Consider the following 18537-nt stretch of genomic DNA (forward strand, 5'->3'; position numbering starts at 1 on the left):
CGGCCGCCCATTATTATTTATTTTATTTCAGTTACGACCTGAATAAGCAGTATAATAATAATATTACAATAATTTTTTAATTAAAAGTTTGCCAATTTGTAAAAATGTTATATTATAAATAGTATCTTTTAAAAACGAATTAGGTGTTTAAATACTATATTTTTAATACAAACATCTGGTTGCATATATTTTGGCCGCCACCAGTCGCCACCTTATAGGCGAGTGCAGCTCATATTGAAGAAGAGTTAAAGAGTTTTTTACGCTTGTTTGTGCATACTAATTCATACGCTTTTTGTTCCACTTATTATGTAACAACATTCAATGTGCTCCTAATATGGCTAACAAGCACGCTTATAAGAGTGAGAGTACGCACACGGAATTACCATCAGTCATTCACCGCCAACGCGAATTTGAAACGAAAATATTTGATATGTAGACCCCGCACAGCCACGTACAGTGGGGCAAAAATTAACAATGAAATTAACAAAAACCGCCTTTTTTAAATTTTATGTGAAGAAATTACTTTTCATATCAAATTGTGTACGAAACAATGCAGTTAGTACTTTATTATCAACGATTTTTTATCGAAACCTTTCGTTTTTGCTACAGCAAGGTTCCCTTTTTTCTGTACATATGAAGCAAACGCTCTACGATTTCTATCAATGGACTCTAAGGACTCTTTATAAACTGCGTTCATTGCCACCTTCTGTAAGTTAGAAAGCTCTTGTAGGAGATGCCATCAATATCAATATCGTCTGTGGTGAGTGATCTTATTTTAAAGTAACTGTAGGGTATCCCTGCGACTGAAATTAGTAACTCACATGAAACTTTCTAACATAATATTGAAGAAGCTGAAAGAAAGTGAATTGCGTTGCCTAAAAGCGACCCTCGCTGTGTTCGAATGTTTTGGAGAGGAAATGTCCTTTTCAATGGGGTTAATGGGCAAGAAAAAAATAATAAGTATGAGTTTCTAGAAAGGATACAAAATTTAGAGATATCTATGGTAGGCGTGCTATTAAAAGCGACTTTTCTTCTTCATCTTGATTGGCACGATAATCACTTAAGCGAATTGCCCAAGTTTAACAAAGCATGCCAGTGACACAAAGTGAAGCTAAGACCTTCTCCACCTGATCATTCCAATGTAGAGGATGCCTTCCTCTTCCACTGTTACCACCAGCTGGTGCCGCATCGAATACTTTCAGAGACGGGGCGTTTGTATCCATTCGGACGACATGACCCATCCAATGTAGCTTCTGGATCTTTATTCGTTGCACTACGTCTATTATTGTTCGCTCATGTGCGATACTCGTACTCGTCAACGTGCTAAGATCCAAAAATCTTTCGCAGAATCTTTCTCTCAAGCACCCCGAGGGACGCCTGATCGGATGTCCAAAGTGATTATCCGTTGGATTTCAAAGCTGATATTATTATCGGTATTGATGCTATTTCATAAATAAACGAAATATCTTATACCTGCAAAATTATAATTGTCAACAGTGAAGTGAGTGCCGATACGCGAGAGCTCCGACTGCTTGTTTGAAGACAGGAGGTACTTCGTTTTGTTCTCATTCATCACCAAGACCTATTCGCTTCGTTTTTGTATCCAGTTTGGAAAAGACAGAACTAGCAGCGCGGTTTTTAAGACCGAAGGGTGTCAATATCATCAGCATACGGTAGGAATTGTGGGATTTTAAAATAAATGGTGTCTGAGCAATTAAGTTTTGCGGCTCACACGATCTTTTCCAACATCACGCGACACAGGGTCATCCTGACTGAAGCCTCGTTTAGTACCAATATCTATTGTGCATTTTTCAGAACTAATTTAGTCCTGATTGCACTTAGATTGTACTCTAACGGAGTTTTCAATAGGAACAATCAGTTTTTTTATGATCTGAAAACGTTATTTCTATCATGGGGAAGTTCACAAACTAGCAACGTTTAATATTATAAAAACTTAAAACCTTTATTTAAAAAAAATCTAACTTCTTACAAACCACCAGTGCATATTTTGCTGTGCATAATTTAAACGTCGTCGTACAAGGCTTGAAGACGGTCCACGTCAAGAACGTCTAAAAACTGCAAGAACACCAGAAATCTTAGAAAAATTACGGGATATCGCGTTGGAAAATCGTCGAGTAACTGAAAGAGATTTAGTAGAGGAATAGGTATCCCACTAGGCAGCATAAGCAATATTTTGACTAAAGTACCGGGTTTCTGAAAGCTGTGTGCACAATAGGTGCCGCATTCGCTAACAATGGGACAAGAACACATTCGATTCCGCCTTTCTCAGCATTTTCCAATGAATAAATTTGATTTTGTGCACCAATTTAGACTTGGGTCTATCACCATGATCCTAAATCAAAACATGAGGTTAAAAAGTCGGGTGAACCTGGTTTTTCGTATTCCAAACGAGAGTTCAAAAATCGGCCGAGAAACTATTAGCATCAGTTTTTTGTGATATGAAAGGAATTTCGTTTATGGAAAGGGGTAAAACAATAAATTCGTAATATTATTGTAAGCTTTTAGACCAGGTGCAGGCGAAAATTTGTGAGAAAAGACCCAGTTTGCAAAAGAAAAGTTTTTTTTTACATCTAGACAATGCCACAGAGCATTTTGACAATGGCTAAAATCCATGAATTAAAGTTCGAAATATTGGATCATCCACCGCATTCACCAGATTTGGCCCAAAGCGATTTCTATCTGTTTCCAGCCCTAAAAAATGTATGCGTGGAAAAGTGTTTTTGAGTCAACTAATGATGAGGTCATAACAGCTGTAGAAGCATATTTTGTAGCCCTTCCAGATTCTCACTTTTCAGGGATGGAATTCATAAATTGGAATCTCGTCGGAATAAGTGTATTGATGTTCAGGGAGACTCTGCTGAATAATAAAGAGTATTTCACACCATACAATTGTGTTTTTCTTGTCGAACCGCAAAACTTATTGAACAACCTAGTATTCTTTCATACTGCTACGTACAACCGTTTTGTGAACAAAATTATAATACCTTTGCGTATATAAAACAATATGCAAAATTTTTGTATGTATTTTTGTATTGCATACATATATGTAGATACTTATGTATGTATGTATTATGTATGTGGGTTTGAGTAAAGCACTGCTATTGTGACGCTTTTCGATTTCTATGCAAAATTGTCACGTTTCGTTGCAAAAGTTTGGATTACAATTAGATTTTTCGTTTTTTTTTTCATTGGAATTTAGCAACAACAAAAGTGGGACTTAAATTGTGCTCTACTTTCGGGAATATTTCCAGTAAACAACACGCGGAATGCATTAAGAAAAAATGTCTTATATCTTTGTAAGCATATATGTAAGTATGTATGTAGTATGTGCTGAAACTCCTGCAGAATCACGGGTTTGAACCTCATCGAAAGACAAATATAAGACAATATGACATGCATAAGAAATCTGATCTTAAAAAAGCGACACTTGGGGGAGTGAAACTATTTACATTAGTTCAGAATACACTAAAAATTGATTGACTCCATGACGCGTAGACTTCAAGCAGTAATTGTTAATAAAGGAGAAATTAAATAAAAACAATGAACAATAATAAAATGTAAACTGTAATAAAATGTAGAGCGTCGTCGAAACGGCGAAGAATGTATGCCTAGAGAATGTACATATGTATGTCTGCATGCCACCTCCACTCTCCTATGTGAAATACTTACATACCGATGAGTTTTCTTAACAAGCATTTGTCGCTTGTTATAGTTTATTTAATGACATAAATTTAATAAATCAGAGTTTAAAGCTTTGAAAAAAAAATTAAAAAATATTGAACGAACTAATAATTTTATTACGAATTTTGTATCAAAATATTTAGAAAAATTTTCAGTATGCAGATTTATAGCTAACCGCATTTAAGTTCAAAAACGGCAAGCATGAAATAACTAAAAATTTAATTAACTTTAATTTTTAGTAATTTTTTCCGCTAAAAAACATTTAACGCATGCAGTGTTCGTCGAATGTAGGTTTTTCTTTTAAATTGACTTTCGAGCCCAAAATGCCATCGCTTGGCACGAGGTATTCTTGACTTGCTCTCAAGGCTGCTACATTGTTTTAGTTTCTTTTTTTTTGATAAGAAGGAGCTTTGGTTTGTTCCATTCACAACGAACCTCTCCGGCCTCTTTCTTTTACCTGGAGAAAGTTACGCTAACGGCCCTCATGGTGAGGCTAATGAGGCCAATGAGTTTGCAGCATTGAATTTTTTTGTGTGTGTTTTTCCAGTATCCAACTGACAAGGTCGTACGAAAGTGAGCTGCCTAGTCTAACAGTCCAATGATACTTACTTCGTACACGCAGCTTCAAAGTCAACAAATGAGGAAAAATAAAAGTTTAAAAAGTGATCAAGAGTTTTGCAAGAATAAATAATTTTGATTTCGAAAATTATCTTCACTCTAATTTATAACGTTTTTCGCATATTTCCTTGACCTTGAGTTGAGAGCATTTACAACAAAGAAAAGCTCAGTAGTATTACTTAAGTTATAGCGTACATTTTTATACCCGAGCGCACTTGTACACAAGGGTATTATAATTTTTTTCATATAATGCTTGTACGGGTATGCAACAGCATAAAGAAGTCGAGTTTGATGCAGACATGTGAGACTTTTTTCAAAATCATTTGTTTCTCATTTAATTTAAATATCTTTTTATGTTTGTCGTAGAGTGGGTTAAATATTTGTTAAAATCCAAGTTTCAAATCATGTAGAGCATGCAGTTTTAGAGTCCATATTGTATAATTTAGGGTAAGTGTAAAGTGTCTCCAAAATCGCGTTGAATTTTTAATTTTTTTGGCTGGCGGTCTTGTGCATTTTTTCCATATAATGAGTGATCGATATTTTTTATATAGAAGAAAACACCCAACAGCGTCAGCGAAAAAATTTAATACAAATAATGAAATAAGCGGTGTCAAGCGCGATTTTTTGTGTAAATTTCGACAACGAATCAATAAAACTCCAATAAACGTGCACCCCACCTCTTTTAGATCAATCATAAATATTATACTCGTATTATTGAGATCAGATAAAAGTCACGCTCACTATTTTATTTGTACTAAATATGCTTTCGTCCGTCTGATATTGCAAGCTATGGCTCTCATTGTCAATTAAACACAATTTAAATTTTACTAAATTGGGAGCGGCTATATATAGTTCGGCCCGAACAGAATTTAAGCCTCCTTACTTATTTATCTCTCACTTGATCAAAAAATTAATTAAAGCCTTCTTCTCTCTTTCATTCTATTCTATTGCGCGGATAAACCAGTTTGTTTGCTTGTAAACTAACTCAATATTCGCAAACGTATTCAAAGTATTGGAAGCACTCGCCAATTTTGAGTATAGTTTAAAGGTGGTTCTGCTTCTTTACCTTGGAGGGAGTATGCAGGTAAGCATGAATGAACATACATACGTACAAGCATAATATTACTTATATACCGAGTATTGCCACAGGTAGTCGAGTTTGCGGCTTTGTTGTTATACAAACTTTGCCAAATCTTTAAATCGAAACAGAGTACAGTGATTTATTATTTTACACACACAAATATGTGCGTCGGTATGTATGCACCCAACAAACCTTTTTGTTTGATATCAACGTGCGATGAATTTTGTAATAAATAGCTTTCTCAAACCACCAATGACATAGTCAAAGGGATTTTTCTAATTGATATCAAATGAAACAATTTTTTGGTTATATTTCATACTTTTAATATTTGTTTTTCTTCAATATTTTCAATAAATGACATGAATAAAAATTTTAATTAGAGTTTTTAAATTAAAAACTTGCATGCAAAATATAATTGGCGGCCGCCGTAGCCGAATGGTTAGTGCGTGACTACCATTCGGAGTTTACATAGAGAACGTAGGTTCGAATCTCGGTGAAACACCAAAATTAAGAAAAACATTTTTCTAATAGCGGTCGCCCCTCGGCAGGCAATGGCAAACCTCCGAGTTTATTTTTGCCATGAAAAAGCTCTTCATAAAAATATCGGGTTCGGAGTTGGCTTGAAACTGTAGGTCGCTCCATTTGTGGAACATCATCAAGACGCACTCCGCAAATAGGAGGAGGAGCTCGGCCAAACACCCAAAGAGGGTGTACGCGCCAATTATATATATATATACAAAATAAAATGAGCTGTTCAACATTGCACTTTTAACAACGGCACATCTAAAAAAAATAAATCGAAATCGAAAAGAAGGGTATATTCACGATGTATTGATTGTGGAGGTGTGGCCAACATGATACCATTAACCGACTCTCAGCACTTTTGATTTCCTGTTGTATGAACAAATTGAAACCGGTTTGTTTGTGAACAAATTGGAACTAATCTCGTCATATAGCTCCGGAACACACTCATGCATTTGCTGTCCAGCAGCTTATATGTGTGCGTGTCGGGTGCATGACGCTGATGTCTAAAATTTTTGATTTTCATCATGCAAAAGCCGACAGCAAGTATGTGTGACACGAAACAAGTACGTGTGTCACCCGACACGCACACATATAAGCTGCTGGACAGCAAATGCATGAGCGTATCCCGGAGCTAAAAACTGGGAAACACTGCGCTCATGTTACTTCGTTGCCATCTGACCAACGACTGACTGGACGAGTGTGTCAGTGCGTGTGAAATGAGCAGGTGTCGAATCCCCGATTTCTCAAATGATCCTAATTTTCAGTACAAATTGAAGAGTAAGATTTGAGCAATTGGTCAAAATAATTTTAGAGGTGTACGAGATTTTGTTGGTGATATATGAAAACCATTAACCAATGGTAGTTCGTTGCCATCTGAACAACGACTGATTGGAGGTGTGCGTATCACTAACACATACTCAAACAAATTAACACAGATTTTGCTCATGTTGCTTCGTTGCTATCTGAACAACCGCTAACGACAACGAGTGTGTGAATACATACATGTGAAAGGATCATACAGAGCCCGGCTGAATCTCCCAAGTGACCCGGCAGCCGAAGCTCCTCTCACAAATTTATTTTTCACTATAGTTGAAGAGCAAACTTGGTAAATCTATCATCTTTGGCTATTATTGAACGGTAGGAATGCTGAAACTCCGCTTGAACTATGAGTATATCAATTTTTGGAGAGTATTTTTTTTGTGCTTGCTGGGTATTTACTTCTATATTACAATCACCAACATTGCCACAAAAACACATATGTACATATTCATATGTATATGCATCTATGAAGTAGCTCTTGCAATTGTTTGGTTCAAAAACCAGTTCATTGGGGAATGTCTTGGTCGTTTTTCCGATCATGTTCAAAAAAGCTGTGCTGTAATATTTTTAGATTATTTTCTTTGTTGTTACTTTTTGCACGTGCTTCCCTTGTATTGATATATAAGTAGATACTCGTACATTTAAGTGTTCGTCAATAAACGCTTGAGAGATTAAGTAGATAAAAGAAAACTGGATGAAATATTTTTTGTCTCATTAGATTACAATTTGTACAGTGGTGGGCAAAAGTTTCCGCCTATGCATCATAAGTTATATGTATTAAATAATTTAATATGTTTTTTAAGATCACAGAACCTATTCATTTTTTTTTTTAATTTCAGAATCATAAAAACACTTTTTCCGGTTCTGCACACAGAAAACTTATTGGTGGACAAACACAGTGCATTGTGATGCGTAAATTGCTATACGTCAGTGCCGATCTAACACACGAGCTCACAAATGCAAGCGAGATTTTACTGCAGAGTTCTTAAGTGAAGGATATGTCAAGCAGTGTTGCCAAATTTTGAATTCCGAAAAGCATCAAAACTTAAAAAATACCTTCCGGTTTAGAATCGTGTTGGTTTTTGATAAGTTTTTTTTTATTTTTTTGACAGTGTGATGTATTTTCTTCAATATAATGAATGCTTAAAATGTGTTTATATGGGAAAAATGAACAAGCCCGCCAGGCAAAAAGAAATTTTTGGAAATCAACGCGATTTTTGAGGCGATTTGAATTTCGCGTCACCTTGTAGCTCGAGAGTGACCAGAATTGGATTAGTTAGAAAATTACTAATTAGAGCTCTATTTAAAATAATATTCTTCAATTATTTTTGCTGTTTTTATTGTTTTTTTTTTTCGTTTTTAAATATGAAGCTGCTTTTATTTTATTTGAAAAAAATAAAAATTAGAAAAATATTATTAAAAAAAAAATGTAAAATACATTAAGTCAAACACATTTCCTATAATTTTAATTTTTTAGAAACATTTTTTTAAATGTTTATTGATCAATTTTTGTTTAATTTTCAACTCGCCCAAAACTGGTGAACTGTGTTGTCTATTATGATATAGTTCATAATCGGAAGGCTGACTAGTTTATTAACTGGTATAACCAAATACAGGATAATTGGCATTGATATTGGAAGGGCATTGCCATGTTCGAAAAAATATAAAAGGCGAATCACTTCAGATGCTAAGCAAAGTGATAAAAATAACAGAATAACACCGAAGTTTGACTGCCGGCTTATTTATGACTGTGTTTACAAACCCGTTTTATGATCTATCATTTTTAATTACTTAAATTGAAGAATTAAATCTTAAGTTTATAATTAGTCATAGTTTTCTTATCCATTAGAGATCAACACATTATCTCACATACATCTACATACATATGGACATACGAATACAAATTAAAATAAATTTTACTTTAAAAAACTAGCTACTAAAAAATTTTGTTTCGAATTTCCTTGAACCTAAGCGATGAAATTTTTTCTATGCTTGTCGTCATTCAAATAATCAAAATAACTATGAAACATAACTATTTGTATGTATATGTATATGTATGTACGTAAATATATACCCGTATGAAATTTATACCATAGTTACCACTTACATAGGAGAAACCGCAAATATGGTTTTACATATGTATGTATATAAAGATACATATACATACATATATATAAAGATACATCTAAATACATGTAGGTATGTAAATGTTAAATACCCCATTAAAAAAAATTTCTGTGGTTCTAATTAAACCATAACATTTTATGACTTCCTCCGAATTATTTTGGCTCAACGCAGTATTTTTCGTTAGTTGAACCAGATGTTAGAAATATCTCCAAAAATTCAGGTTTTCATGAACAAATTTATTTTAGGAATATTCTTATAGAACATGTTGCTTGGTTGCCTGTTGCTTAGTACGTTAATTTTAATATTTTGTTTTGTGTAACTATTTTGCTACTGACTTACTGATTAACAAATCATCACAGATTCTTAATGGAAAGCTTGACAAGTTCTATAAAAAAATGTACACCGTGATCAACTGTAAGCAGACTGGAGGAATCATAATTTATATTTTTGATAAATTTTCTTTACGGTAGCAGAGCTTTTAATAACAACGAGGAAAAAAGGGAAGTTCAAAGTTAAAAAGCTTACAGAATACCATATAAAAAGTAAAGCAACGGGTGAGAATATCTTTAGCACATTATTTATTTCCCATCAAATAGTCTCAAATCATTGAGTTAAATGTTACATAGACCGTTTCTTTTTATAAGAAAAATTAGTAAATACGATATCTTGAAAATATGCATATCTGAAAAGAAATTTAAAATACAGTCTGTCTAACAGAAGCCTGAACGCCAAAACTTAACATAAAAACCAAAGACCAATTCGATTCTAGCAAAACAGTTTTGTATGGGCTTATTATATTTATTATTTTGACTATATTCAATAAAGGGTGTGGATATTACCATTTTCTATAAAGGCTGCACATCTTCGCGTGCCATATTTTGTGTTAATTTCTGCGCATTTTGTAGTCGTAATCAGCTCCAAAACAACCGAATTGATCGCCGATATTTGCTTTCCTTTGAGTTTTGGCTTAACTATTGCCGAACATTTTTAATATGGCCGGCAACCGGTGACTTTGAAGGCCAATCCAATATTCCAATCCCATTTTGCGGTTTCCACTCTCCATACATACCTGCATCTTCGAAGTTTGGGATCGCTGTCTTTTTATAAAATCCATGTTTGGGTAGTTCTTCTAAACATCTACACAGATGACGGTAATAATGATTTTTTTATCAATTTTATTCATCAAAACTGCATTCAAATTGGCGGTTAGCCCAAATTAAAGTTAAGTGCTTTTTCGGAGAAGCAGCTCCAAACACGAACCTTAACGGGATATATTATATAACAGTTCCCTGCAGTGGTCATTTATCAGCAGTACACCAGGAAAGACCGACATATACAACAAGATTTATCCGTGAATATTCCGTTTGTCCAATTCCGCTCAGAATTTGTATAATAATGTTTCAATATGCTCCGGAATTGGAGGGCTTCTGCACGTAATCATACTCGAATCGTGCCTTTGGATGCATTAACACAACTTTTCCTTAAAATTGCTTCACGTTCACTGTACGATAAGTTCGGTTTTGTGTCTTGCTCTTGAGATGGACTTCTTCCGAGGAAGTCGTCAACGTTTTTATGTAATTTATTTATGAACGTCTTCGACTTTTTCAAATATTTTTCTGCAGATGCACGTGGTGTTTTTGGACCTTTAGGGTAAGTACTTAGGAACACTGCTTAAAATCGTTTTTCATACGTGGAACTCATTTTGTAGAAATCACGTACGCTTTACAAATTTCAACACAAAACTAACCTCCTAAAATGCTAAAAACCTAAATTGCAAAACGCGTATTGGGAAAAGAATACCCATGTTTGCTAGTGTTAAAATACATTTATAACGAAACCTAAGTTTGAATTTTAGCGCTCACGCTTTGTTTTAGACAGACTGTATTAAAGAATAATTTAGAGAAAACGCTATATTATTTGCGCTTTTAATTTTAAAATTTTATTGAAAAGTTTTCGAGCTTTTATACATATTGTACAAAGTTTGAAACTCGGCTGAATAGTCAAAAGTTGTTAAAATGTTGAGGTGTCATATTTTTTTCGTTGGCTGTAAAATTTGTGTAGCTAGTGTAACTATAATTCCAATCCTAATAATCGTACATAAGTACATACATATTTCAAGATATTTCCATTGGTGTATAAATCTATACAAAAGTCAGTTACTCACCTTTATGTGCCGATCGATAAGCCAGTTCAATTCGATATCATCATCGTCCTCTCCGAAAGGATTTATTAACACCTCAGCAACTTTAAGCCAGCCAACATAAAACACAAACTGTAAAAAAAAAAAATTTAAAAGGTTTAAAAGAGCTTTAAAGTAATTTCTCAAGTGCATAAAGATTTTTTTGTGCCATAAGTTACATAGTCTTCGAAGTGCATAGATTTCGAAGGTAATTTTTCTTTATCCTTACAAAACAAAAGGAGAACTTGTCACTTCAAACAGGTGGGCATTATAATAGAACCAGAGATGAACCCATTTGAACGGAATTAAGCCAAGGTTAGCAGGGAGTGATTAACATATAAGAGACATAATTAAACTAACAACAAATTTTGCTAGTACAGGGTGAACGATATGAAGTGTTACCATAACTTTTTTGTGTCAAATTAGTTTTTATTGATTTCATACACAAAATTTTTTAAAAATGATTATAATTGTAACAAATACAGGTATTCACTTTAGCTCGATATGACCACCTTTTGCTTTGACTATAGCCTTCAAACGGTAAAAAAATGAGTTGCATGTTGGACGAATGTGATCTCGTTTAATCGCTTTTTTCAGCGCATCCATACTGGCATGTTTTTTAGTCCTCACCTTGCTCTCCAAAATGGACCAGATGAAATAGTCCATCGGATTTGCGACTGGCGAATTCGACAGCCATTGTGTGGACGAAATGAAGTGTGGAACATGATTTTTTAACCATTCATGGTTCACACGAGCTTTATGGGACGATGCCGAGTCTGTTGGAATATTCATGGTCTACGACAGAAATGCTTGCGTGTCCACGGCTCTAAAGAAGCTTTTAAAATATCTTCCCGATAATAAGTCGCATTCACTTTGACACCCAGCTCGAAAAAACGATTGCAGAGCGTCCATCAGCGGTCACTGCGACCCAAACCATTACTTGCGATGGGAAATTGCTTCGAGTGGCCACACGTAGGCTCAAATTCTCGTATGAGCATTCAGTCAAGTAAACACGATCGTTTTGAGTGTTTATGAACTGTTCAATTGGGAAATTTTTTTCATCAGAAAACACAATGTTAGGAAATTCGCCACGTTCGTGCAAGCGCAACAACTCCTTTGCTCTTTCGCACCGAAATGTTTTTTGCTGGGGTGAAAGATCGTGTGCTTTTTGGAACTTGTAAGCCTTAACTTTGAGCTCATTTTTCAATATGCGTCGAATGCTGACTTGCGATATTTTCAGTTCTTTGGCCATTTTTCTTCCACTTCGACGTGGATTTCGTTCAAGTCGGGCCTTCACTTTCCGAACCATTTCAGGCGTCGTTGCGGTTTTTTTGGTCCACCTCCATAGCGTTCTGCAATGCTACCAGTATCATTGTAACGTTTTCTAGTGCGATACACGAACATTTTATTCACTTTGAGGTGACTGAGCTTACGAACAATAGCTGGTTGTGATTTTCCGGCCAAATGTAACGCGATCACACTATTATGTTTGAATTCCATCACAGAAAAAAAAATTCAACAAAACTGAGACGCAAATGTTTTTGATGGCTTATAAACAATATATAGAACTGTCATTAGAACAATTTTGACGTTGATGCCATGAGCTGTTGTACAGATACAAGCAGTGTCAAGTTGGTAACACTTCATATCGTTTATGTATTATGGTTAGGTGAGTTGCAGGTTGAAATTGGGTGAAAAACATCTTCGTTAAATCTCCCTCTATGGAAAGAGATCAAGTTTCATTCTGTGTTTATGGGTTTCAACAACCCAAACCGAAACAGAACCGAATGAACATAGTCTAGAGTATTTCAAAAATGCACTTAAATCTGTTTGTCGCCTATTATAATTTTACTCGTGGAATCTATGACATCTGATGTCAATCAAATGCGCATGCTTAGCCAACCTTAAATTAGAAATTCACTTTTATTTTATTTAAGTGACGCAAGCAAACAATTATGATCCACCCACACCCGCGAAATAATTATTTACTTGTTTGAAACTATGTATTGTATTTGAGTGTCAGTAAAACGACAAATATTTATTGAATTGTTGAATAGCGAAAACACGTGTCGCTGACTTGCCACTGTGCATACATATTTTCAAACTCTAAGCACATACCGACATAGATATCCATATATACATATGTACATGTATCCGTGCGCCTTATAAGTCTTCAGTGGGCACTCATTGAAATGTATCAGTTTCTAACAAATAACGAATTGAAGATAATAAAATATACATAAAAGGTCGTAATCACTGCAGTAAACCACTGAGAGGTCAATGCGCAGCACACAAATTTCGTCTCTTCTATAGAGAATTGCATACATTTTTTTTTGCAAAATTCTTTAATTATTTCAATTTCACTTCATTTCATTATTTTAGTTTTGCTTAGTATTCAACCGAAAGAACTTTTTGTTCATAATCGAGAATGAAATGAAATGTATGTATGGTAAGTTGAAAATTTATAGAAAAGTACACACAGCTGTACCCAAATTGGAGTAGAAGCGCGGCCAACCATCTATTTATTTATGGGATTAGGGGTAGTCAGACGTCGGAAAAAATGATGATTTTCAACGATTTTTTTGCTAGTCAGTTGCTTTATTTTACAAAACACAGTATTAAACATCATATTTTGACTTGACTTTAGCAAAATTTCAAACACCTTGCGGTGATCATCACAAGTCCTTGGAGAATGATCTAAAATCAATCGGACGAGAGAAATTATAAACTGATCGACGCTTTTTCTCAAAATTAACAATATGGCGGCCTCAGGAAATATTTTTCAGATTTTCGAGAAAAAAAAACGACAATTAATTGCTTAAAATATCGAAATTTTTGAAAAAAAATCCTTCGATTCGGCATGAGTTTCTTAAGTTTTTCAGAAGCAGTAACATTTTATTGAAATCTACCAAGCGGTTTTTAAGTTACAGCGATCACCAGTTCAAAAAACATAGTTTTGAGAAAAACGCATTTAAAGTATTGCTATCGATTTATGTCTGTTGCTTGCAGCTGCTGTTTGCTCTTAAACGCTCTGGAGCGTCCGAGCGCCCATTGTTCATTGTTGAATAACTCAAAAAGTATTTATCGGATTCACTTCAAATTTACACAGTATTTTTAAGGTATTATACTTAAAAAAAATGTAAAAAACAAAAATCCAATTTTTTGGAAATTGTGGGGTAGCCCTTATACTAAAAGAATGTTCGAACCCTGAAACGCATTATTGTTTATGAACAATTACCTCCCGAGTCCTCCTAAAGTAGACCAACATCACTCCGCACTTCGATAGACAATTTGTCTCAAAGAAGTATATCTACTCAGGCAAGAAATTGAGATTTGAACACAGGGCGTATACGCGTATTTTAAGAGATCAATTGCCTCGAGGGCTAACAGCAATTCCTCTACATGAGCAACATAATCAGCACTTTTATTGTTGACAAAAAACTCACCCATTTACTTCGGAATACAAGTTAAGCTTTCGGAGAATTTATGGTTAGAGGTCCACGCAATCTTATTGCTTGATTTTGGCCTCAAGAAATTATATCTCCTGCGTTGCCTATTGCTTTCACTAACTATTTGATCAATCTGAGTAGAAAATGCTAACGTCGCAAGTAAATATTATCCTTCGGGGAATAAAATTTTTTCGGACTCGACTGTCTTTTTCACGTAAGAAACAGCAATTTGTATTGAGTGTCTTGACGTTTCACAGTAGGTTTTTTTTAAGTTGCAGAAATATATGGCGAAATAGTTCAATTACAACTGAGTAACAAGATGAGATTGCTGACCCGCGGGTTCAATTGAATACTCTGAACCTGATTTCCTGATTTCTTTCTTTACATTAGGCCGGGTCGATTTGTGGGGAGGCAAAAAAATCGCCCATTGCTCTGTGCAAATCATATTCTAGGGATCAAAATAAGAAACTTTGCCGAAGGAACCATACCTCTAAAACGAATGCTGATGTCCCCCAATTTGGGTCGAACGTTTTAGTTTCTTTTCTATAACTCACTTAAATTAATTTTTTCATTTACATGTGTTCTGACTAAATAAATTTCTTAAGAGAAAAAATAGATATTATTATAAATAAATAATAAATATTATTATAAATAAATAAAAATAAAGAAAAAACATAGCCATTTAGCTGATTTTTTCATGTAAAGGCCAAAAATGGTGATATTTTGAAATTGGGGGACATCAGAATTCGTTTTAGCGGTATGGTTCCTTCGGCAAAGTTTCTGATTTTGATCCCTAGAATACGATTTTCACAGAGCAATTAGCGATTTTTAAATCGACCCGCCCTACTTTACATGCTTTCGAAATACTAAATAACTAACTCATATTAAAAATAAGTAAACTCGAGATTCATTTTAGAACTTTGCTTCCACGGACTTTTTTGTTCAGAATTGAGAGTAGAATACTTAAGTCACCGAAACAAAATAGTGACCAAATTTTATCCGTCCTAATGTACATAGAAATGTATGTATCTAAGTATGTATTATCTACTTTTATATGTATGTAATTTTTAAGCAAATGCATACGAATGTGACCAAAGTATAGCTTTGAAAGTTTCAATTTCATTAACAACGCAATTTAATAACAGTTGAATACTGAGCAGCAACAGGTAAGGAAGTACTAAATTCGGTCCGGACCGAACTTAACATACCCGCGCATATTTTAGAAAATTTTCATTTTGGGAATCAAACAAACTTGCATAAAATAAGAGTTATAGCTTGTGACTTCAGATATACGGACGGAAATTTCGTCTTGTCATATTAAAACTGGGTGTGGTGTTAATCCGATTTCTATAATAGGCGCCTTCGATACGCCACTTCTTTGCTTGTTATTCTGCTCGCTTGAAGAAAAATTCGCATGCCAAAGCAAGAATAAAGTTACCGACCAGGATTAGCGGCTAGCGAGAATAACTTATGAAACTAGTATATGTCACTATTTTCACTGCCAAATCTCGCTTCTGATATCAGATATGTTTCATTAGGCCGTGTTCATGCAGATCAAATATTGTTGCTTTGCCGACTTCACTTTCGGTGTTGCCCCATGCTTGCGATTGTTCATTTTTTGATCTACAGTAACCATCAACGCGAGCACAAAGGATGCTGACAGAGCACGAACATCACAAGTAACAGAGTTAAAACAACAATTTTTTACCTGTACGAAATCGTCTCACTGCTACTTATTAAAAGGCTCCAATCAAATGTAATTTTAAGCGGCTATTTTCCAGATTTTTGGAGAGTTTTATTAAGGCATTATCGAGACACACACATTTACTCAATAAAAACAAAAAAAAAAGTGAGCGTGGCCCCACCCATTTTTCACAATTGCTTGACATCATATTTATGTTTTCGTTTGAGAAAACTACCAAATTTTAGTAATTTTGATTCATTTATAGAATAAATATTACGTTTTCTTTTAATTTCCTTTATATAGCATCTTGAACACCAAAAGGCGTGTGACATGTGTGCCAAATTTCACTGAAATATATTAAGTTTTGCTCGAGTTATCGTGCACACGGACGAGCGCACGGACATACATACATATATAGATGGCTAAATCGACTCCTCTCAACATTTTTTTATTTCGATTATTTTATGCTAACGCATGTCAGTCAGCCGTTGTGTGAACAAAATTATAATACCCTTATGTACAAGTGTGGTAGTATTGAACAAAAAACGTGAAAACTAGAAATGAAGTCCGCGAGTATTGTTACAAAGCGAATACTGCATATTATTACGATGTTATCTGATTGTATAACAATGTAAGAAATGAGAAAATGTAATGCTAATTCACGATTGACTTTAATTTTTTGTGTTTTCTTTTTTTTTGTTTACATTTCGATGCTAATTGATAACGGTGACTCGACGCTTTGGCACATACAGTAACAAAGGCTTCAGATAACTATATTTCTTCGCTATGCGAATATTTAAGTTTAGTAGATTTTACATTTGCATTAGGTTAACAGACTCATCTGTAGACTTTAGCACAGATTTGAAAAAAAATTGTTCCATTGCGATTCAGTAACAGACTTTAATGAAAATTTGATACGGTAAAAGTTTTAATTAGCTTAAAAAGTTTTAATCAGCTTTTAAACGATTTACCTCCGAACTATTATTATTAATTTTTTTTCGTGTAATGACATACGGTGTGCCAGGTAGCAATAGTTTCAGTATACCGACTTGAAAGCTATGCAGTATTTTTTTTTCTTTCTGCCTCATTCTTCAAAACATATAATATTTTCATCGCTTCGTGCATGTTTTTTGAAATTTATTTAAATAAATAGAAAGAAAAGGTATGTGGTATACCGCATAGAATAAAGCATTTCAACAAAACATTGAAAAAAAAGAGTTACAAAAAAATTAATACAAAATAAAAATTGCTCAAAACTGTATTTTAAAAAAGCAAATAAATTTCATGTCGTAATTCATTTGTATATCAATCAAAAAATAACTTTTTTGAATAATTAAATTTTTGATTAATCACATTTTTGAATAAAATTATTAATCACAACGTCTACATAAATATACCTTATAAAATCTGAATGATATTTTTGTCATGCTTGATATAGTAAATATTACAATCATTCTATTGGCAACTACCTATGTACAGAAGGTTATGAAAGTGAAGCAAAATGCATCCCACGCTTTTAACTCTAATTTGAATTACTCTATTTGCATCTTAATTTTTCTTATAATTCTGTTCTGAGGTAGTTGACTATGACTGATCGTTCGATTTGCTATTACTTCATTATAAGTCTCTTTTTCATTAAAATTTATTTTCTACTTTTTAGTTCGATTAGCAATAAAAGCGTGTTTTTAGTTTTTTTAAACTATTTTTTATTTTCTACATTTTAGTTCGATTAGCAAAACAGCGTGTTTTTTAGTTTCTTTAAACTATTTTTTTTTATTATGAATGAAAATTATTGTTATCGTTGCAGTCAGTGAATAAATGATTCGATATATTCGTGTAATATTTGATTCCTTTCTTATCGACTGTGAGTCTAAAGCTATGCAGTTATCGGCCGTGATAAAGAAGTAATCGGGATGAAGAACTTATTTCGTGGAGGGAGCCTGAGAAACTGATTTACAAGAATGAATAAAGATTTTTCATTTTACAACCAAATTCACCTTACTTTTTGCCCACAGTAAAAAAAAAGAAAATATTAATCCTGGCAATCCTAATAAGGATAATGAAAAACTTTTATCAAATTATTGCATTGTCATCGGTCCTTGATAGGTGTGCAAAATTTCAAGTCGATCAGATTTTTAGAAGCCAGTGAAAATTATGGCCAAAGATTCCGTTACATACATACATACATACATACAACCCGACCTAATAAAAGTGTGTTAAAAAGGTAACAAACCTTTACGCACTTCATTGCTTGTCTTTTTGTATACTGCAGCATAAATATTACATATAACTGACGCACGACGTAATTTGCGAAAATTATAAAGCCTCCGATAGTGTGATTAATTTTGCGCGA

At 34.0% G+C, this 18537-nt stretch overlaps 1 protein-coding gene across 4 annotated transcripts in view; it reads right to left on the reverse strand.

Annotated features, from left to right (window-relative positions):
* The window catches only part of LOC128862392 (uncharacterized), a 118208-nt gene that overhangs the window by 11477 nt on the left and 88194 nt on the right, over positions 1 to 18537 (reverse strand). For all 4 annotated transcript variants that reach the window (XM_054100973.1, XM_054100974.1, XM_054100970.1 and 1 more), the window contains one exon: positions 11037 to 11144. In XM_054100973.1, coding sequence (XP_053956948.1) covers positions 11037 to 11144 — 108 coding nt within the window. The remainder of the gene's footprint in view (positions 1 to 11036; positions 11145 to 18537) is intronic.

The sequence above is a fragment of the Anastrepha ludens genome, chromosome 4 (assembly GCF_028408465.1).
Source record: "Anastrepha ludens isolate Willacy chromosome 4, idAnaLude1.1, whole genome shotgun sequence".
NCBI lineage: Eukaryota > Metazoa > Arthropoda > Insecta > Diptera > Tephritidae > Anastrepha > Anastrepha ludens.